At 49.1% G+C, this 21,976-nt stretch overlaps 1 protein-coding gene across 2 annotated transcripts; it reads right to left on the reverse strand.

Moving 5' to 3' along the window:
- Window positions 1-254: 254 nt before the first annotated feature.
- On the reverse strand, window positions 255-21,960 carry RNF115 (ring finger protein 115). 2 transcript variants are annotated; one of them, XM_063316822.1, is made up of 9 exons: window positions 21,821-21,960; window positions 14,540-14,598; window positions 11,754-11,811; window positions 6,444-6,640; window positions 5,938-6,012; window positions 4,917-4,998; window positions 3,760-3,853; window positions 2,628-2,743; window positions 255-1,485 (listed from the first exon to the last, which is right to left on the reverse strand). In XM_063316822.1, exons 1-9 carry the CDS (start codon window positions 21,914-21,916, stop codon window positions 1,354-1,356), a joined length of 909 nt encoding a protein of 302 aa, XP_063172892.1. In that variant the 5' UTR covers window positions 21,917-21,960; the 3' UTR covers window positions 255-1,353. The 2 variants fall into 2 exon arrangements, with proteins under 2 accessions (XP_063172892.1, XP_063172893.1); XM_063316823.1 differs by lacking the exons at window positions 11,754-11,811; window positions 14,540-14,598.
- Window positions 21,961-21,976: the final 16 nt, after the last annotated feature.

Raw genomic sequence — 21,976 nt, forward strand, 5'->3', positions numbered from 1 at the left:
CCTCGGCAGCTTCCCCTGGGTCTCGCAGAGGCCTTTTTGCCGCAGCATCTCCAAGCGAGGGCGTTGGGCTTGCAAACGGCCTGCCTTCCAGGGGCCGAGCCGTCAGGTTGGGTGGGCAGTGCTACCGCTCTCTGCTCTGGCCTCGGAAGGACCAGCGAAGCCGCCGTGAAACTCACCTCCAAGCGTCAGGTGGCCAGCCTGCCCTGCACATCGCTCCCTCGGTTCAGGCGGCCTGCCAAGAATTACCTTCACCGTTTGGTTTCTTATTAAAGGCTTTATTCAACTCTTTGACAGCAAACAAAAGGCGCTAAGTTTGAAATCAACTGCCAGGCACACAGTTACCGCTATGAAGCTGCCAACGGTTTTTTCCCCTTGTGTGTCTTTTTTTCCTTTTCTCTCTTGGCAACATGACGCGGCCAACTTGCCCGCCTGCCCCCGCTTTCCTACCCTCAAAGGCGAGACACTGATCCGGCTTTTAAATGAGAGGCTTTTTCAGGGCTGGTGGGTGTTGTGGAAGTTCAGACATGATCAAGAGGTTTAGAAGCCGAGGACAAAAGAGTGGTGATTCTTAGTAGGAGAGTTGAAGAGAAGGAAAAAGAGACAAGCAGCTCTTTCTGAGATTTAGACAACGGTATTCTCATTTGAATACGGAGGAACGCCTGGCAAAACTGTGTCTGCTTCGAAAGATCGGTGTAGTCCATTTGGTAGCAGGGAGCAAACCGGGCCTTGAGTAGCAGGCGGACGGGCATTTGAGCTCAAGCGGAGGCGGCCAGTCAAAGGAAAACCCGCCTTTCCACAGAAACCGGGGGGGGGGGCTTTCCTCTCCCACCCCCTCCCTCTGCCCTTCTGAGCCCAAGACCCCTCAACCAAGCGCAAAGGAAACACCACCAGCCGCTTCAACCCACGCCGCGTTGGAGGCATTGCAAGGCGCCCCGTCCGCACACTCCCCCGCCCCTCCCGCAGGCCAATTCCCGGCCCGTTTCAGGCTCCCTCCTTCCTGTCCCCCTCCAGAAAGGGGGCTGTGGACAGCAGGCCTCCCTTCCCGCAATCCGTGAAGATGGAGGCCTCTCCTGCTGTCGGAGCAAAAGGTCCACAAGCTTTGACACGCAGCACTCCCACCCGGCGAGCGCTAGTCTGGCCGCTCCAGACAGGAAGGCTAAAGGGACGGTTCCTCGGTGACTGCTGCTCGGGAGAGTGGCCAGGCTTCGATGGGGATGCGACTGTGCCAGGGGTGCCCGCTCCTCTCCTCTTGCCACTGGCTCTTGTAGTTGAGTTATCATACAATTTACAGCTGTAGTCAAGAACATTACAGGCATCAGCTGCCCTTCTCGCTCTCCACGGGCCCGGGGGGCTTCAGAAAGTCCATCGGTCGTGCAGGTGGCTGGGGCTGCTAAAGGAACTGCTGGCGGAGGCCTCCGTGTTCGGGGCTTGCTGAGCGGAGTCCTCCCCGTTCAAACTCTTCCGGCACACGGGACACGTGTCGTGCTGGCAAGGAAGAAAAGGGGCACGTGTGTGAACCGACCGGAGCAGAGCTGGGGGAAGATGGCACACCCGCAGACCCAAGCGAGAGGTCGGGCTCTCTGGCCAAAGCCCTGCCACCCTCAGAAAAGAGCATAGCTGCATTCATGCGAAACACAGATGGCATTCTTTTTAACCCTGTTCTGTTGAACAAGCATCGTGCCACACCATACTTAACAGAGCCGTAAGAGGTGGTTTGCCCTTCGCAAACACAAGTACACCATGGTCAAAGGGAGCTAATGCTTGGTGTCCCTCTGTCCACCTGGCCATGTACAGACGGGTTCTGTGTAAGTATTAGGTAGAACATGCACAAAGATCTCACTGTGCCAGGGGTGCCCCGCGTGCAGGGCAGGAATCGCAGGGCTGGCTCAGGGCACTTCCCAGGCAGATGTTATTGCTGCTCAGGGATGTACAGCAGTGGGGTGGAGCATCAATGGGGAAAGGAGCCCTCTGTCCCCACAACCTGCAGCTTGTAAGATGGCTTGGGGAGGGGGGTGCTTATGCACATTCAGTGCCTGTACCTACAGGGGACGCTGGATCAGTCTCCAGGAAACAGCCCAGGGTTTTGTGGCATCTTAAAGACAGACACATACATTCGGTGATCAATGTATTTGTTTTCTAGGGTGCTCCAAGACCCTCTGTTGTTTTTACACACTTTCTGAACACTGTGATGACCCCTGCCCCCTTTTTCAAGACAGGCCCTGTAGATATAAGATCAGACTTTCCATGCTACACATTTTGTTCCAGGAATTTCTTGCCCATTTCTCATTATGACCAAAACAACAAGAAGATCAACAGGACCTAGGGAGTTTCTCCCTGGAAACTTGCTGATGATTTGCTCCTGCCAATGTTCTGAGTGTGCTTGGCACACAGTGCAGCCCACTGGCTCTTGGGACGGAGGATGTGACAGATCAGCACGTTTGGATGCCATTTGCCAATTCAGAGCTGCAAGAGGGAACATCCTGGTCCCGGAGGTGCCGAACTCCCAATGCCCTCTAGGAAGAATATGTGCGTGTCTTGTCCCTTCTACAGCCTAAAGACTTCCTGCCCCAAAGCCAGAGGCCCATGAACTTCCCTTCCCATCCCAAGCGGCCCAAGCAGAGACTCACCAGTTCCAGCCATGGCACAATGCAGCTGCTGTGGAAATAGTGATTGCACGGGAGTTGCCGGACCTGCTCCGCCACAGTGTAGTCGTCTTTGCACACGGGACACTCCAAACCCATATCTGCAGGAGAGGGAACGTTAATGCCGGCTGCCCCCACACACTCCGCAGTGGCCGTGCCATGCAGCAAGAGAGGAAGAAACCCCTCGGCTCAGAAAAAGAGAGGGAGGTGGGAAAGGGAAAGACAAGGAAGACTTGCAAATCATGGTGCAGAGTAATTCAGACAGACCAAGAATGGCACCAAGGGATGCCAGCTGCTAGGGAGCAGAAAGCGAGGCTGGGGGGAGTGGGGGAATGACGCAGATTTGGAGTTTTAATTCCCAGGAAAAGCAAGGAGCACCCAGAAAGAAAAGGACGCAGGTAAATGAAAGGAAAAGGGCAAAGAGGCTCAGAAGGTGACGAGAGAAAGTGCTTGGACTGTTACTTGTTTGATAAAGTTTACCAACCAGCAGCTGGGGTATTGGGCAGAGCTGGCAAAAAAAAAAAACAGTTTCATGGAAGCTCTGACTTCCTTGGAACACAGCCCTGGAGCTGCCCTTAAAGCGTCGCCAAGAAAATGACTGGTGTGTTCTATCACCTGCCAGTATGACTGAGGGACACAAAGAAAGATGCCACAAGGAATGTGCCTTTCCTTCCCTGTAATGGATTTTTTTATTCTCATTTACATAATTTATTGCTTTGATTATATACAGCTTTGAGTTTCTAGGGCCTTCTTGGTATGAAATAACTCTGAAAATCATATTCGGAGGGCACGATGGTGTGGTGCAGTCTCTGAATTGGCAAATCCAGTTTTGAGAAGCTGCCATGCGGCAGGGCATTTACAAATGCAGCAGAGCTCCCGGCTCAAGCCCTGTTGGATGGAAACACCAAACCGCGTTACGGGCAAAAGCCAGCCTTCTGCAGAGCCCCGAGCCCTGAAGTCAAAAGCCGGTCCCCAGCAGCGCCAGCAGCGCCACCGTGACCATTTTGCCAGGAGCAGGTCTCAGCTGGTCCTGATCAGCAACTGTTTCTTCCAAAGAAGAGCAACTGTCAACTGGCTCCAGACGAGCCAGCGAAAGGCGATGAAAGCAAGAACCTACCCACTTGTTCCTGAGTGACAGTCACTGTTGGGAGGGAAGAAATTTTCTCCTTCTCAGCTGGGGGAGGCCCTGTATTTTCCAGGTGTCCCATAAGCTGCAAGACAGGTGAGAGTGGAGGAGGTGGTTACACAAGAGAGGAGGTCAGAAGGCCGAGTTGCTCACGGTTGCAAGCATGCAGGAAGAACCCTTCCCTGCAAAAGAAGAGGGCTGTTTAAGGGCCCCTCCCAGCCAAGCCGCATGGGAACCAGACACCCCCGCAAGCTGAGAAAAACGCAGGCTCCTCCAGAAGGCAGCGGTTTCCAGAGCTTTGGGCCTCAGCAGTCAGTAGGACTCGAACGCTGCTCAAAATGCTGGGAGGACCTACGCAACTCTCCCAGGCCATTAACCAGATGGAGACTCTCAGCCTTGTTCTGTTTGAACCAACATGCCATCATTCCCAGCAGATCAGCATTATACTTCAGGGGAATCTGACTGTTAGCAACCTTTTTAGGACTTGATCCCATAAACTGGAACAACATAAGCTTCTGACAAGCACAGATTGCATTTAAATGTAATGTTAAATCAGAATTTGGGTTGGTTGGTTGAACAAACCAGAGTGGCTTGGTTGACACACACATAATACTAATCCTTAATAGGCAGGTTTGTATATCATACTAAACGTTGTTGTTTGTTAGCATTGTGTGTCAATCAGGCCATTGTTTCAGTTTGTGGATTCACACAACATGCTTATCCAGCTCATGAAGTAGTCCACAATATGTACAGCTTTGTTACTTTCAACCTTAATTAGGTGTGTTTTGTCTCTGCACACCTGTGGCTTAGCATGTTGTGTGAATCCAGCCTGTCTGACTGATCTGGGACTCCATTTATTGTGTGTGCCTAGCTGACACCAGTATCCTTCCAGTGCTGAGATACACCACAATGCAAGTTCCCTTATTTTCTCTAAGGCCTTCGCATTCTGTCTCTCACCCTGTTGCCCAGCAAGATGGACGGGCTGGTTGAGGAGACACGGGCCCCCTTGGCTTACAGCATGCGAAGAGAGGACTGTGGCAAGGGAAAAGGCCCCGCAGTGCCCAGGAATGAGGACGAGTGCCCCAAAGGCATCGCTGCCAAGAGGAGGAGGGCTGCCTTGCCGGGGGCCCGTTGGCTGGTGCCTTTACCTGGGTCAAGACAGCATCGAGGCCACTCTGGTCCCACGCGTAGTCCCCAAAGCTAGAGTGCAGCCTCCCCTGCATGCCTCCCCTGGAGGGAGGGAAAGAAAAGGGAACTCAAGGGGGGGCAGAGGGAGCAGTTGCTTTCCTTCCCTCAGCTTTCCAGTCACAAGGTGGACAAATACTTCAAGCTGTCCCACTGCTGCCCCACGCCATAATTTTCTGGAACTCCTCATCAAAACAGACATTGGGGGAAGAGGCTCAAGGTCACAGGGGAAGGGTTAGCCACAACAGTGGATGACATTGTCAGCACTGCCCAAGTCCCCGGCTGCACCACCATCAGCTCAGAGAGGATAACTGGGATGTGGGGGGAAGAGCAGCAGTGGAGGCTGGCCATCCGGAGCTATACCTGGAGCAGGACTGGAAGACCCTGAGATGAAGAGGAGGAGGAATTCAAGCAGTGTTCCCTCAGGGTGCCTCCAGCCTTCCCTCCCCCAGGGTGGGACCTGAAAAGCAGCTTGAAAAGGTTCTCAGTCAGGATCCCAGAGCAACCCCATTTCACATACTCGGCCTACGCTTCAATCCAAGCACCAAGGACTGTAATGGTTGCCTATTCTAAAACTCCGTCAGACACATGAGTAGGAATTCAAAGATATCTGATTTATTAAAGAATAGTATGCAGGATCACAGAGAAAGCTGAGAATGATGAAAGCGCGCCAAATTCAAACTAAAAACCCTCGGTGCAAATGAGATCCCTCCCCCCGTAGAATCTTCCCAGGCTCACAATCCCAGGTGCTCCTAACGGCTTCTGATGGTCTGCGGGAAAAGTCCTTGAACAGAGAACATGACCCAAACACATTCCACTGTCCTGATTTCACATACAGAGCTTGGTACGAGGTCTCACAGCAGCTCCCTCCCAAACAGAAACACGCGTCAGCGCCATGGCATGTGAAACATTACGATGTATAAACTACATTGAATCAATGAACATGACAAGGACACAAGATTGCCAAGAGTGGATGCCACTCACCAGGAGAAAGATGGCGGAGGTGATCCAGGAACTGCTGAATTTGCAAAGAATCCAGCAAAGATCTGCTGTATTATTCTGCTCCAGGGAGGGGATTTGTGGGGTGGGAAGAACAGAGAAAGGTCACATGTAAGAAAGGAGCAGCCACATTCACAGAACTTGCCACCTGGCCCAAGAACAAGCACGTCTGCTGATACTGAGAAGACCAACCATATTTTTCTGGCAGGAGAACACAGTTCACCTTATGTAATGCAGGAAGCATTACCCCATTTGGCAAATAGTATATTGATGAATATAGGATGCAAAATGCTGGTCTGGCTGTCAGAGCCCAGATAGGATCATTGCAAAAAATACTGGCTTTGTGGCTATACTTGTTTTACCTTCACTCTGTGAAAATAACAACCACTCTCTGCAAAAGTGAACAGATTTGTACTCTCCAAGTCCAAGGGAGACAGCCCCCTTCTGCACACAGCTCCTATCCAGGGCAGAGCTTGCCCCTGGATTCTTACCCTTCGATGGCAGGCGACCGATCTGGCCGTGTGCTGAGGCGGGGCCGATACCTCCGGGCCATGGGCAGTCGGGGGGGCCGGCTTGGTCCCCAAAGGTCTGCGTGGGCTTGGTGGCCCCTCTCGTTGTCTCTGCCATTGTGGTCCAGAGAGCTGCTCAGGAATGGAAAGACCATTGAACGATCCAGCTGGTCCCAGAACTGAAGAAGGGAAATGGAAGGTTTAAAAAAGGGGTCAGAACTCTGTACACAAAATTGCTTAGAGGCATACTAAAAACCCACACCAGGGGAAAAGCAGGATTTCTTCCCAGAAAACATGCAAACTCCACAAGTCAGCCCCATTCAGTACAGGTAGTCCTCTCTTAATGACCACAATTGGGACTGGAATTTTGGTTGGTAAGTGAAGCGGTCATTAAGCGAGTCTGGCCTGATTTTATGACCATTTTTGCGGCGGTCATTAAGCAAATCACTGGGTGTTAAGCAACCATGTGGTCGTTAAGAAATCACGCAGTTCCCCATTGATTTTGCTTGCCAGAAGCCAGCTGAGAAGGTAAAAAATGGTGATCACATGACCACATGATGCTGCGATGGTCATAAACGCAAACTGGTTGCTGAGCACCCAAATCGTGATCACGTGACAGTCGTGTGAGGACCAGTCATAAGTAGGTTTTCCAGCACTGCTGTAAGTCCGAACCATCACTAAACGAACGGTTGTTAAGCGAGGACAGACCAGGAAATCAACACCACAGGGAGGCTAAAACTGCTGTAATTGAGACTGGCTATAATAATAGAATCTTGCAAGCCTAATTGCACTGTATCTCCTCCTCCTCCTCCTAGTTCAGTGAATCAGAGAACGTTATCTTTTTTCTCAAGACTTAAAAAAAGTTTCCACCCCCTTGGCCTAGGAAATGGTTCCTGCGTGTTTCCAGCAAGGTCATCATCATTAGTCCCTACAGCAGCCTCCTTTCACAAATGTATGGACTGGGAACTTACTTAAATATAAGGTACTCAGGATTTTGTAAGTTAATTAAGAAAAAAATACACGGAGATTCAAGGAATTCCCACAGCCATTTTTTTAAATTACCCAACAATTCTCCCCAGTTCACTACTATTGTTGAAGCATAGTCCCATCTGTTGGACACCCCCCACCCCCACCCAGAACCTTAGGTTAACAGCTTGCAAGGGGGCCAGGCCACCAGAGCTGGTGTGGCATACTGAGGGCTGCACTGCAGAAGAGGGCGGGGCCCGGATGCATTGTGGGAGGGGGTTTCCGAAGTCTGCGACATTTCAGGCGTTCCTTCTGCCAGCCCAACTGCCTTCTCCGCCGTCCTCACTGGGCACGCCTGGCCACGGAGATTCCTCAGGCGTTGGCAGAACAGCCTCTCCAGCCAAACACACTCAGCAGACTTTGGTCCGTTGGGGCAACCCATGTCTGTTGCGAGAGGGGCCTGCAGTTGCCCTGCAGCTGTCAGCTGGACCTGGGCCCATGGAATCCTGCCCCCTCTCTTCTTCTTCCCACTCTTTCCCCCAAATAACCCTGCTTTAACCCTTGCACCAACAGAAGAACAGTAACTGGTGGCCAGAGTGACTTCTACACATGGCTGGAATCGCTGGCAAAAATGTGGATCACAACCATTTCTAGTTTTAGCCAAACACCTGGAGTGGGTGGCAGTTTCAGCCTGTGTCAGGGCTGGCCTGAGAAGGAGAGAGCCCTGCATGGCATGTCCCCCTGTCATGCCAGTTTCTTGGTGCAGGGATTTGAACTGTTTTCTATGCTAGTCAGCACGTTCTGCCATGTGAACCAATGCAGAGCCTAAAATGGGGCCACCTCTGAAAAGAAGGCCTCGTGTGGAATGGTGGAAAACCTAAATGTCAGGCTTGATTTAGGTGCCTCTTTTCCCACATAGACTGCCTAGAAAATCTATTGCCAGAAGGGTGGGGGCAGACATTCAGTTGGCAACCCCAAATGCAATATGCTGCTCCAGAAAAGGGAAATGCACCCCAATAGCTTTATTTTCACTCATCAGAAAGCCAGAAAAACATATCCACGTTTCCAGGGTCTCACAAGAGCTACTAAGAACTCCCCTCACTGATCTCGAGGGCCAGATAAGTAAGATCCCAAAGTAGAAGGGCAGCAACGAACCCAAGAGCCACCAACTGTCATCTCTGAAAAGTGCTGGAGATGCCAGAAGACCAGAGAAGAACAAACTTTGTCCCACTATTCAAAAGGGGAAGCAGGAGGATCCAAAGACCGTAGACCGGATAGCATAATGTCTGTGCTGGGCAAAGAGTAGGTTGTCAAGAAGCGTGTCTGCAAATGCTGGAAACAGGCTGCCATTAAATCTTTGTCACAAACAAGCCATGTCAGACAAACCTCAGCAAGACGCTGGGGCCCAGCGGCTGGGCTAGCCCTTTCCCAGCTGGCTAGCAAGTCTCACTGGACAGGGCCAGAAGGCTGCGCCCAGTTTATCTGGCACTGCTGACTCCTCTTGCCAAGGAGCCTCCTGACCGAGACCATCAGGATCCCAGCTCTGAGGCCAGAGGGACAGAAGACTCCGTGAGCAGGACACTGCCGCTCCGGGGCTCCTCCAAAACCAAACAGCGTGGCTGGCTACAGTGGCGCAGCCAGACTCAGAGGGAGCTTCCCCAAGATGGGCTGGGATGGCCAGGACTGCCCACTGCTCCTAACCTATGTGAGGTCAGCAATGTGTCTGAGCCAGTTGAGTCCAAATTAAGGATGAGCTCAGAGAAAGGAGGTCAACTGTTGACAGCTGAGCCCAAACGCTAAATTCAGAATGAACAGATGGGGCATTGGGGGGGGGGGGGGAGAACCAAGCTTTATTCTTAAAAGAACTGCCTACAGATCCAAACATCTGAAATGCACCGAGACAGAACTCTCAAAGGGACCGTGACATTGTACTCTGAAATAGTTATTTCAATGCATGTTTATTCCATGGGTTTTTTGGGTGCTAGAGGTGACATGGATTTATTTATTTATATACATGCATACATACATACATACATACATACATACATATATTGATTTATATGGCCACCCATCTCACCAATGTGATTCTGGGCAGCTAACAAGAATTAAAATACAACATAAATATATGTATTTTTAAAAAAATATAAAAAGCACCATCCCCAGTTAACTAGAACAGAGTGGCTCCCAAACACACCATTCACCAATAGCTTGGCCTTGATTACTTTCCTGGCCACCATGCCTGTGGAAACAGCCAGGTCATCAAGGCTTTCCCAAAGCGAGCAGAGTCAAGGCCAGCCAAACCTCGGAGCCTGTTCCAGAGGGCAGGTGCAGCTAGGAAAAGGCCCACTTCCTGAGTCCTGCTAGGTGACAATCCCTAATAGATGGGACCCGAAGCAGCCCCTCCTGCCCACCCTGGCAAAAACGGCCCCTCAGATATCTTGGCCCTGTTCCACGTGGGGCTTTATAGGTAATAACCAGCACCCTGAATTTCATTTGGAAGCACACTGGGAGCCAATACAGCTCACAGAGCAAAGGCGTAACATGGGCCAAGTAAGGCACCTCTGTAATGGCCCACGCTGCTGCGTTCTGGACCAACTGAAGCGTTCAGATGTTGTCCAAGGGCAGCCCCTCGTAGAGTGCATTACAGAAATCCACTCAGGAGGTGACCAAAGCACGAGTGACCAAGCGTAGTGCCTTTTGATCCAGGGATTGATGCACAATTTGGGCACCACACAAAGCTGTGCAAAGGCCCTCCTTGCCACAGCTGCCACCTGCTCTTCAAGCTGAGTCCAGGAGGACACCCAAATTGTGCAGCAACAGGGAAGTGCAACCCCATCCAGAACTAAGGATGAAAAACCACCAGACCCAGGAGACCCCAACACCAAAGCCCCTCCACCTTCAGGGTTGTGCTGAAGCCTGTTATCCATAAGCCCCCAGCATGACATTCTGCCACTCACGTCACCCAGCGGCCTTTGACCCAATGACCTGGCGGCCAAACCAAGTGTGTGAATGCTCAGCAGCCAGGAGCCGTAGGGATCAGTCCGAGAGGGTTGTAAACTACGTTGCAGTAACTGAGGTTCAAAAAGAGATTCAAGAGGACACGGAAGGAGGCTTTGCAGAGGCAGCAGCACTTCCCACCACTCCTCCAGAGACTCTCAAAGGTAACATCAACAGCTACAGCCACACAAGCAATTCTGAAGGAGAGCAGGGAAAAATCAAGGGCTAATTATCTCATTCAAACCAAAGCGGCTCAGTTAGTTCAGGCGACTAATTAACATGCCAGCAGCATCTGCACAACGCTCTACACCCCAGTGGATGGACCCAGCGCTGCCTGGGTTCTCACAACACAGGAAGCATCAGTTGGTTTGCGCAACACACACAGCCACAGACTAGCCAGCCACCCTTGCACCTCATGGGGCCTGCAGACCAGCCCCAAAGGGAGGGGTGGCCCAGCCTGGAGAAAGGCAGCCTCCGCTCATGTGAGGCTCTCTAGGGGAAGCCAGGATCGCTGCCCCTGTCGCAGCACAGACAAGGGGGGCCAGGAGAGCAGGCTTACCTCCCGTCGAAGCACGTGTCCCCCCTGGCTGGTTTGGTCTTCCTGCCAGTCTTGGCCACAAGCAGGCGGGAGGTGGACTGGCAGCTGAAATGGTCGGGAAAGCTCTGAATAGCTTCCCTTTTCCAGCATCTGCCCACTCCTTCCAGGCGGAAGCCTGTCTCATACGACAGAAACTGCATCCTGGGATAACCAGTCATCCATCTAAATATAAAGGGACTTGGATCCAGTGCTATAATTGGTCTGACTTGCGACGTATTTGCAAAAACCAGGGAGTCACCCTCTCTTTGTTTGAAGACACTATCAACCGACTTTTACCAAAAATTGCCAATGTTTTTATATCAAAGTTATTTCTTCCACATATACAATAGTGCATAAAAGTCTGTGAACCCTTTTGAATTTTCAATATTTCTGCATAAATATGCCCTAAAACGTAATCTGTTCTCCACACAAGTCCTAAAACTAGAGAAAGGGGACCCGATTAAACAAATGAGTCAAAAACATTATCCTTATTCATTTATTCATTGAGGAAAATGACCCAAAGCTTTATCTAGTTTTAAGCATTACTGTATTTGGGAGCACAAAGATGGCTGGTTTTCGTGCCTGCCTCGTCTTCAGCCGATGGGCCTCCCTCGCCTAAAGGAGCCGCACCTCCAGCCAGGCCCGCCTCCTGCACTGAGTGTCCCAAGTAGTTCAGTGGTGGGAATGGGCAGGAAAAGACCCACCCCCGACATGGCAGTAGGAGCTGAGGGTAAAAGAGCAGGAAAACTCACCTCTGCAAATGGGGTGGAAGGACTTTCATCTGTCCCGCTGCCACTGCCTTCTAAAAAGCTAAGGAGGAAAAACAGGTTGAGGGAGGCGGCCAGGGCTCCTGAAAATACAGCCGCTAAAGCATTTCTCCACCAGTGGCTTAAGATCTCTCAGGATAAGGAAACAGAAAGAGGCCTGGAATTCAGGAGGTAGAAGTGAAGTGAAGACTATAAAGCTCCTTGGCTTCAAGGAGCTGTAGCAAAATAAGGTATCAGCTTTTAATTTCCAAGGGCAACTATTTTTCTCCATGGAAGCTTGAGATGTCAATGCAGCATCACTGCAAAGGAGGCTCATCTGTAATTCCGTTTGGGGAATAAGCTGTGCCATTTCTGAGCCAAACAAAAACTAACAATTTATATCCAAACTCAATCACGCTATTTCAGAGGTACATAGACGGTTTTGTACCAAAGGGGTGGACCAGGCATCGGACCCCAAAAAGGGCACCTTATGCTGGGCAAGCAAAGAAGCTGAACTGGATTCAATGCACCGGCCCTGACTTGACCTCCGCTTCTGCTCCATCTGCAGGGATCGCCCTTGCCTTCCTGGTCGCCATCTTGCCAGGCGGCGACCTAACGGGGGGCCTCTCCTCCCACCCAAAAGGAAGCTTTCCTGGCAGATCCCCGTGGGGCAAGAGGAACGGAGGGGCCTCAGTCTGGGTCTTTCTCTTTAAGGGAGACCCCAGCGGGATGTTTTCTCCTCCACCGCCCAGTATCAAAACTCGTGGCAGTTGTAAAGTAACCGGAGCACCAAGCAGTGCCTAGAAGGGGGCCTTTTCAGGGCTTGACTTGCCAAGGGAAGGGGGAGCAAGTGGCCACAAGCAGGTCTGTCTCCTGGGCAGGATAATCCTCTAAAGCGTTCTGAACAATCTTTTTTTTTAAGGTCCTACTTAACAGAAAGCTTTTGCAGGAATTCTTTTCCCCACATGCTTTTTTCTGAATACATTTTTATGCACCAGAAAAAGACTGAGAGTCCATCTGGGGACCCCTTCAGTTTCATTGTTTTCACAGCCTTGGGAGCTGTTGCATTGTGTGTTGTACATGGCAAGGGGTGTGAAACACAACTCCTGGATCTCCAAGCATCCTTTCTGAGGAGGTCACAGGACCTCGCTTTGAGACTGGGCCACTCTTGGAAGCTGGAATGGACACTTCAGTCCCAAAACATCTCGTCCTCTGGGGTTTCTGTTTACTTGAACTACACCACGGCCTGTTCTTTCACGCAGCAACATTACAAAAGATTTGGAGCTCCAAATCAAGACAAAGCTTGATTAGATCCAGAGAAAGTAGCCTTTATTAGTCATTGAAAATCACACCTTAATAACATCCCAATTTTTCAAATGAACAAAACAAACCCGAGACTCACTGTACCAAGATCACGTGCAGAGTCCAAGCTGCTGGTTAAGGTCCAGCATCCTGGCTCTTAGTCACACTGTTCTCAACAATGGCTGGATTATGTGGTGCGCTAAGCCATGGTTTGTTGAATAGGCCACAGTAACTAGTCACACATAAACCATGATTCATAAATCAGAATAGTTAGAAGTGCAAATTATAACATGGCAAGGGTGTTTTTGGTGAACCTGACTAATGAAGTATATTTTTATCTTCCTTTACTAAGACACACCTCCCCTAACACAGGAGACAATCAAGGAAGGGCAGGTGCCTCCGTGAGGTCCCTAGAACATGGGACGATTCTCGAAAGCAAAATGCTGAGCTCAAATAAACCTTGGTCCAAACCAGCTGTGACAAGGCTTGGGTGGGGGGGCTGAGAGGGACGAGTAACCCAGCACAGTATTTATGGAGGGCCGAGTCAGTGTTTCCAAATGCCACCAGAAAAGCAGAGCGTTTGCTTTGCCCCCTGCCTGCCCAGGGAGCAACCCTGACTCAAGTCTTCTTAGGGATGCTTTCCAAATGTGCCTCGAGGCACTGACATCCACCAGGTGCAGCATCTCTCCGGACAAGGGAGCGCCCCATGTTTGGCTGGCAACACTTTCCGTTTCTGAGCCCCCTATTCCCCTTCTTCGAAACAGCAACCTAGAGAAATCAGACCCCTGGGCCCTTACGACCCAATACTAGCTACACAGAGTTAGCCTGGAGGATTGGATTCAAGAGGTGTGCATTTTATCTTTGAATTTTTGAAAAGGCTATTTTGTTTACTAATCAAAAAATAAGTCAATAGGTTTTTTTTATGGCATAGATTTACAGTGAACTGAAAAAAGAACTTCTTATATAGATTTTGTTCATAAGAACAGTGTTTTACATTAAATGAAAAAAATAATTAGTTGAACAGAAAGATTAAGAACATTCCTTGAAAGTTTTCTCCCCCCTGCTGAGGAAACATACTTGGGACCTAAAGTTTCCACATTTTAAAGTTGGGCAATTGAATTTATCTCTATGAAATGTTTTTTTATTTATGTCCATCAATTTTGCAAAGGCAAGATTCCAGATTGCATGAAATTATGCACGCCCAGAGAAGTTGCCCGATACATTTTTGTTCTCAGAGGACTTAAGCCTTGAGTTTATCGGCCGACTTGCTGGCCAGCTGCTCTCTCTCACCACTTTCTATTTCATCCATGGCCATGTGAATCCACAATTTTTATGGGAAAACCAAAATCCTACAGAATGTGGTAGCCCCTGGAAAGGTGCAGCTCTGCCTAGCAGAGGGGTACTGCACAGCATGAAACAGGATTCTAAAGAGTAGAAAAGGGATATACAAAGAGACATCACTCTGTTGCTTCTCAGGAAATGAAAGATACCTGGAATCATCTGTCACTTCTTCAATAAAGCCGGACTCACATCGGGGACATGTGTATTCCTGCCAAGAAAGAAAGAAAAAATGGGAGCCGTGAGGCTTAAGCCAACAACCACCACGGGTGGAAAAAGCTGCAGGTATTAGAGCCGGCCTCCTCGTTCGAGTGCTTCACATACGTGTGAACTACAATTCTCATAAAATGCTGACACAATATCCAACTTACCTGGAGGGTACCACGCTGGGGAAGGCTGGATACCAAAGGCCAGCAAGAACCATGTGACAATTTGTCATTCAACTTGCTCTCTTGAAAGGAAAGCCTCTATGCCAATCATCTCACTTTCCCACATAAATTTTTAAAAATCTGCCTAAAAACAGCGGTTTGGGAAGGAAGGGGAAAAATACAATTGATCTACTGCAAATAAGGTCTCCCCATTTTCTCTTGGAGCTGTCCTTACAACAGTACCACAGAGGGCTACCCTTGGAGCAAAGCAAAACTCAGATGCTTTAAGGAACAAAACCACTTTCTCAATCATCTGCAGTGCCCATTATCCCAAGCGAAAAAGGCACCCAAGAAGAGCAGGGGTTGTATAGTTGAGTGGATCTGCTTATCCAACACATAAACCATCCACCAAAATGGTGTAGTTGACCATTATCCATTTTCAGTGCTTTAATTTTCCCTTGACCTAGCAATGCACTATTGAGTCCTAAGACACATGATGTCAAAATGATCTGAAATCAAGCTTAGATTTTATTTGAATGTCTTATGGCATAGAAAGCAGACAAGAAAGGCAGGATATAAATTGAATAAATGAATAAAATTCTCAGGTTTGGTTAACTGGAAAAAATCCCAGCTATTTATATGGCACAATAATTCCACACACGTCTTGCAATGAACAGTTATTAAAAAGGCAAGGAAACAGTCTGAAAATTGACTGGAGCGATTTTCAATTCAAGATTTCTCAGAAACCCAAGCATACCCACATTTGTGGTCTTAAGAGGAACAAAGCCACTGGTTTACAAGCCTGCTTCCTAAGGCTCAGAAGCAGCAGCTTCCATGGCCTGGGGAGTCAAAACCCAATTCCCACCCAGAACTCAGAGGAGCCATTGATTCTACGGGGTAGAAAAACACTGGGCCAGGTCCGTTGGGCTAGGCCTTGCCTCGCACCTGGAAACCAGCAATTCAAACCCCGCTGCCCTGTTCTCACTGCTGGGAGAGCACCCACCTCAGCTGCCAGCACAGCATCCCACAGCTGCTGCCCTCACAAAGCATGGCTGTTGGGGCTGCAGTGGGGAAGGGTGAGGCAGGAGCAGGTGAAGCGAAGGGGAGATCGGCGAGGGCACGATCTCTGTTGTTTGGGGCTTTGTCTGTTCTCAAGGATTGGCGGATCTTTGCTAGAGGGCAGCCAAAGCGGAAGTCACCCTGGAGGCTCAGAGCCCTGCAGCAGAGAGGGAGGGGTGGTCAGTTGGAGCCCTGCCAGCTGCTGACCCCACAAATCAGAAAATGCCCACAAGAGCTGGGATGGCATTTCCCAAGGGAAGATGCACTTTCCTACGGGATCACTTTGATCTGGCTTCGGCCTGCCTCAGTGGCAGGCTGGCCCCGAGAGGGATCTTCCTCGAGACACGATATGCAGGAGGGGCAAGACGGCCATGTGGATGAGGCCTAGTTACAGCAGATTCACCGATGGCAGGTTTGCAAAATATTGTCAAATACATACTTTGTGGTTTGGTGTCTTATTGCTAAAATTTTAGCAGTATTTTAGCAGGTCATCCGATTAAACCAGCATATGCCTTACCTGCTTGGGCCTTGTGGGTGACCTGTTCTCTGCCATCTCAGAATGTGGGACATGGAATAATTCCCTTGTAATACAGGCAGGTAGATTCCGGTTAAATGTTAAAAAAATCCCTGCCTAACGGTGAGAATTGTAAGGACCAAAGGTATCTTTCCAAACACAGACTAGGCAGTCATCTGCTGGGATGCTTTAATTTGGATTCTTGCATGGCTTCAGTGCCTTCCAAAAGGAGACTTGTATAGAAAACAGAGGCTTGTTTCCAACAAGGATAAAAGAAAGACTTTTGTAGAGTACTGAAGCTCTAATTTCAATTTTAATGATCACCAATCATTGTTTGCACGCTTTCCAGCTTACCACTGCAATCTTAAAGATATGAAAGGCAATTTTAAGAAAAAAAAAGAATCAACGCAGAGCATTTCAATCTGCTTCAAACACTGCATGGTGTGGCTACAGAACAGGAGATCTGAACTGCTGGGCCTCCACAAAAAGCCACCGATGACATCAGGAAATCCTGGACTGCAGCTAAAGCACAGGAGGGGGAGTCTTGGGCAAACAAAAGGAAAGCAACGAACCCAGCGAGAATAATTGCTGAAACCAGCAGCAGAAAATGGAGCATAAACCAGAAAGAGTCTGCCCTTCTGAGTGGGGAAGAAGGAAGAAAGAGAAGAAACACAGACATGAAATTACAAAAAGTCATAGAAGGCCAAACATCAACCCAGCTGGTATCCTGCTGAGATGGGGCCACAGTTCTGTCTTGCTGGCTGTGAGTTCTGTACTTCCAACACGTTTAGCAGGCACCAGGTTGGGGGAAGGCAGGTCTGATGCAGAGCCAATTCTTCATTTGCAGATAGCAATCTTTCAGCGCCAATACTTGCAGCAGCAACAGCAATGGGGCCTCACGCAGACATGGCTTAAAAGAAAAGCATTGAGCTATGTCCCTTGGTTGTACACAGAGCCAGGGAGCAGCACAAACAGCCATTACCACTTGGCCAACATCATTTCAACAAACATAAATGCCTCCCAGGAAATTAAGAAGGCTGAGAATCTTCTAGGATCACAGAGTCAGCATTTCCCAGACACCAAATAGCCAAACAGCTTGGGTTTTGGTTTTTAAGCCTACCAGCAGTGCACTAATTTTTCAGGACAGAAGCCAGCACAAGTATTTGAAATTGGGCATTCCTGTAATCAGTTTAGGGAGTAGGAATAAGTAGTTGGTGGCCCAGCCCTTTAAAAAAAGTCCCAGTAGCCAATGACTTGTTAAGCCTGGCCAGTACTTTTGCATGCATTTAGCAACAGGCAGGCTCTAAAATGGCAACTGAGATAGGAGGAGGGTGGAGGAAAGAGACATGACATTTCCCAAGTCAACAGCCAATTCTGGAAGGCGCTGGCAAGTTCCCAAAAGCCAGTCATGCTTGAGAGGCAAGAAAAGATGCTACCGTTTCCAAGGACCCAGCAGCAAGTGGGTTGGCATCAAAGTTTCCCTAATATTTCTATCACACTGGCACAGTTCTCATTCTGCAGGCAGTACAACTGGTATTGAACAACTAGCCAGCAAACTGAGGATTTTGCCAGGAGCAAAAGAAAAGCAAAAGAAGGTGCCTGGCAGGAAGTGCATTTTTTATCCCTTCACTCCCTCCTGCTTATAGTCTTTCCATAAACTGATCAGCACCAAAGCCTAAAAGTCTCACACAAGAATCTTGCATCTTGTTCTACAATGCAAACAGTCTGATAGACTTTTTATCAGCTTTCAGGAACAGCACTGCACAACCCATGACTTGCCAAGCCATTCAGAATGTGCCAGAGATTGACTTGCCCATCACTGTGTTGCACAAAATGCATTCAGCGAGAGAGCAACCTCACCTCCTATTAATTAACAGGCTGTAAGCAGTGAGAGCCACAGAAGGGCCTTCCCTTGCTTCCACTCTGCCCTCAGGATCAGGATGGCCAATCCCCACAAGGCTTAAGGGCAGTGATTCCCTCTCTCCGGGTATTATGAGGGAGACACTTTTCATTCCAGGATGCAAATGTCAAGCTGAAAGGTAGGCAGGCTAGTACTGGGCACAAACAGGCTGCATCTTGAAGATGTCACATGCCAAGTACTTGCCCTTTTCTTGAAACCGAGTGAAATATCTAATGACTTCTTCACACAATCCACTTAATCTTGTTGCTGAATGAAATCAGTTTCTGGATGCACACAGTACATCAAACCACACACCAATCAAAATTGAATCATAAGCTAAGCAATGATGCTGGGTGCATACACCATGTTAAGCCACCAAACAAACAAGCAAGCAAAAAAACTAATCAAGGTTAACAAGTTTGTGTGTCATGCAAATGCAGTTGCCAGGTTTTTCAGTGACACAGTTAAGGAAATGCAGGTCCCTTGTATGCACTGTATGCAGATCTTCAGAGTAGTTTACAGAAGAACAGATCTTGATAAATTCTGAGGGAAGGTTAGATCAAATCCAATGGCTTCTAATCCTTAAGAAGAAAAGTGTGGAGGAAGGATAAGAAATTCTCTGAATTAGAAACTGAAGGCACAGTCAAAACAATCCTCACAAAAAGGAAAAATGGGAGAAAAGTAAAGAGGCCACCATGGATGCCTGTAGAGCTCTCTAAAACGCTGAAGAGAAAAAGGGATGTGTATATAGGAAATGGAAGGAGAACATTACATGGTTGTCTCTGGAAACCATAGGAGTTCTGTCAAAAAAGCCTCACCTTGAGAGACACCAGAAACAACAACAAGGGTTTTTGGGGTATGTTAAAAAAAAAAAAAGGGAAATCAAAGAAGGTGAGGTGGGAATGTGGTGAGGTGGGAATGGGCAGAACTCCTTAACTCCAATTTTGCATCAGGCATCTCTCAAAAGGGAAACTGAGCCTAGCTGGTCACTGTTATGCCTCTGGGAGAAGAAGGGAACTGCATATAAAGACAGTCAAGGAAAGGGAAAGACAGTACTTAACTACGTTAAATTAATTCTCATCTCTGAGGCTAGATGAATTACATCCAACTGAAGGAAGGAATTTTATTTATTTATTTATTTATATTTCAAATTTCTGTCACTGCCCATCTCCCCCCGAAGGGGGACTCTGGGCGGTTTACAACAAAATAATTAGTAGAGATGACCGCAGAACCATTCTCAGTAACCTTTGAAAACTCCTGGAAGACAGGTGAAGTCCCAGAAGACTGGAAGTGGGCAAACGAGTCATGTCAGACTAACCTTATCTCCTTCTTTGATAGAGTTATTAGCTTAGATCATAGTGAGCCCATATCAGCAAACCTTTAACAGTTTATTACACGCTCTTTCATAAAATGGCAAAATATGGGTTTCACAGCACTACTGTTAGATGGACTCACAGTTGGCTGAATGGCCACACCCTAAGAGTGTCCATTAATGGCTTCAGCTTGCTGTTGAGTGGAATGCCAGAGGGTGCTGTTCTGGGCCCTGTGCTGTTCAACATTTTTATAAGTGACTTGGATGAGGGAGTTGAGGGGACACTTACAAAGTTTGCAGATGACACAAAACTGGGAGGAATGGCTAATACTTTGAATGAGAGATCTAGGCAGGCTTCAGCAATGAGCTGAAATGAACAGGATGGAATTTAACAGGAAGAAATGTAAAGCTCTGCTTCTGAATAGGAAAAAGTTATGGCACAAGTTTAGGAAGAGGGAGACCTGGCTTGGCAGTAGCACCTGTGAAAGGGATCAGAGTGTCTTTGTTGACCGCTAGTTAAACACAAGACAGAAGTGTGATGCAGCTGCTAAAAAGAGAGTGAACCTATATGGAGGTTCAAGCTAGATATCGCAAAGAACTTCCTGACCGTACAAGCTGCCACATGACACTGGAGGTCTTCAGAGATTGGATGGGCATCTGTCAGAGATACCATAGTGGATCCTGCATGAACAAGAGGTTAGACTAGATGACCTCTGCGGTGACTTCCAGTTCTGATTCTGTGCCAGTAAATGCTTCCAGCCCTGGATTAAACATAGATGTAGACTGAGTTCTCACTACCTTCTGTCAAATCTTGGACCATCAACAGCCTTTTACAGCAGAAGGGTTAGGGAGACAATCTGCACAAAATCCTCCTCACTAGAGGTAATCCCACATGAAGCCAAAGGCAAGCAAGGAAGCAAAATGTAGAAAATACCTGAAATGTTCCACTTGCCAAAGCAAGATTTAACCAAGTTACATTGGAAACTGTTGAGGCCTCCTCATTAGGCCTGAATTTTTACCCCAGGGCAATTAAATGGTATGAAATGCGACATTTAGTCTATGTTTTATATTGGCATGGCACCTGCTGTTGTTGAAAAGGAGAAGAAACTGTGAATTTCTTAAACGACAGAACCATGTTTTAGGAACCTGCGCAAGCAGAAATCTGGGATTTCTTAGATAACTTAGCTAAGATTCCTTTTGGAGGAAGCAATTCTAGCTCTGCCTGTCTTCTCTTACCATTATCTTTGGAAAACCAACTGATCTTGTAATATGTTTTAATATTCTTCTTCCTCTCCCCAAACAAAATGGGAAGAGAATATTTAGGACAACCAGAATGTACTTCGTGTCTTTCTCCACCTCCAGCAGGGACAAAAGATCAAAAGGAGCCTGGCAGCACTTTTCCAGCTACCTCCCTTCACCAAATGTATAGAGTGGCTAGACTGATGGAGGATTTACATTTATTTATTTAAATTTATTGGCCGCCCAACAAGACTAAATGGGGGTGAGGTCAGGCAACAGGAAAAAGGCTGGTTATGCAGAGGCAGGTTACCCGTGAGACAGATTACAATCGGTTTATCAATTAGCCATTGTAATGTGTTAAAACCCATCTGTTCCTTGTGTTTGCTGAGACCTTCTGAGGTTGCCTGAAACCTTTGGGTGTCTGCAAGGTCTGCAATTTCTTGCTTGATGATGCTGTTAAAAGTCCTGCTTTTCCAAAAGAGTCGCTTGAGGTCTGCTTGGAAATTCCAGGCGAGGCTCAGGCTGAATGTTCTTCTCGCTTGGACGTGTGAACGAGCGCACGTAGAGCCACAGCCGAACCCGGGGCCCGTTGCTTCCAGCCCAGCTACGACCAAAGCCCAGTTTGCTTTGAGTGCGGCAGTCAAAATTCCCACCCCAGCGGGAGGGGGGCTGAGGCCCAGCGGCCACGAAGCGCGGACCTCGGAAAAACACAACTCCACAAAGTTCACACCTTCTCCGCGCTCGCCCTCGCCCTCGCCCGGCCGGCGGTGCCTTCGGACACCTCGGCCTCGCCCACCGGGGCACCAGGTCGGGGGAGGATGCTCGTGCGCGCCGCCCCGGCCTGGGGCAAGCGGAGCCTCCCTGCGAGCGGCCTCGCCCGGCTTTCGCGGGGCTTCGCTGCCGGATGCGCGGCGGGCTGTGCCGGAGCCCGAGAAGGCAGTCCAGGAGGTCCCGGGTGCGCCTCGCCCTCCACCGCCCTCGGCCTCCCCCCGCCCCCAGGCCTCCCTCGACCAGCGGGGGCGCGGAGCCCCCCGTTCTTACCGGCAGCTTGGGGCTGACCTCCCCCTTGCAGCTGTGGCAGAAGAAGCGGTGCTGGGAGACGGCGGCCGCCGCGGCTGCCGAAGAGGCCTCCGCCATCCTCCGCCCCGCCGGTCCGCGCCGGGCTGGAAAGCGAAACGGCGCCTCTCGGCCGACGTC

The sequence above is a fragment of the Candoia aspera genome, chromosome 17 (genome assembly GCF_035149785.1).
Source record: "Candoia aspera isolate rCanAsp1 chromosome 17, rCanAsp1.hap2, whole genome shotgun sequence".
In the NCBI taxonomy this organism is placed as follows: Eukaryota; Metazoa; Chordata; class Lepidosauria; order Squamata; family Boidae; genus Candoia; species Candoia aspera.

What these genes read in the sequence shown, in the direction of transcription:
- RNF115 (XM_063316822.1), bottom strand. Translation starts at nt 21,916, where the DNA reads ATGGCGGAGGCCTCTTCGGCAGCCGCGGCGGCCGCCGTCTCCCAGCAC. An exon ending in AGGTCAGCCCCAAGCTGCCG is followed by an intron (nt 14,599 to 21,820) that starts GTAAGAACGGGG and finishes CTTTCTTGGCAG; the next exon opens with GAATACACATGTCCCCGATG. An exon ending in TGTCACTCAGGAACAAGTGG is followed by an intron (nt 2,744 to 3,759) that starts GTAGGTTCTTGC and finishes CCTCTCCTGCAG; the next exon opens with ATATGGGTTTGGAGTGTCCC.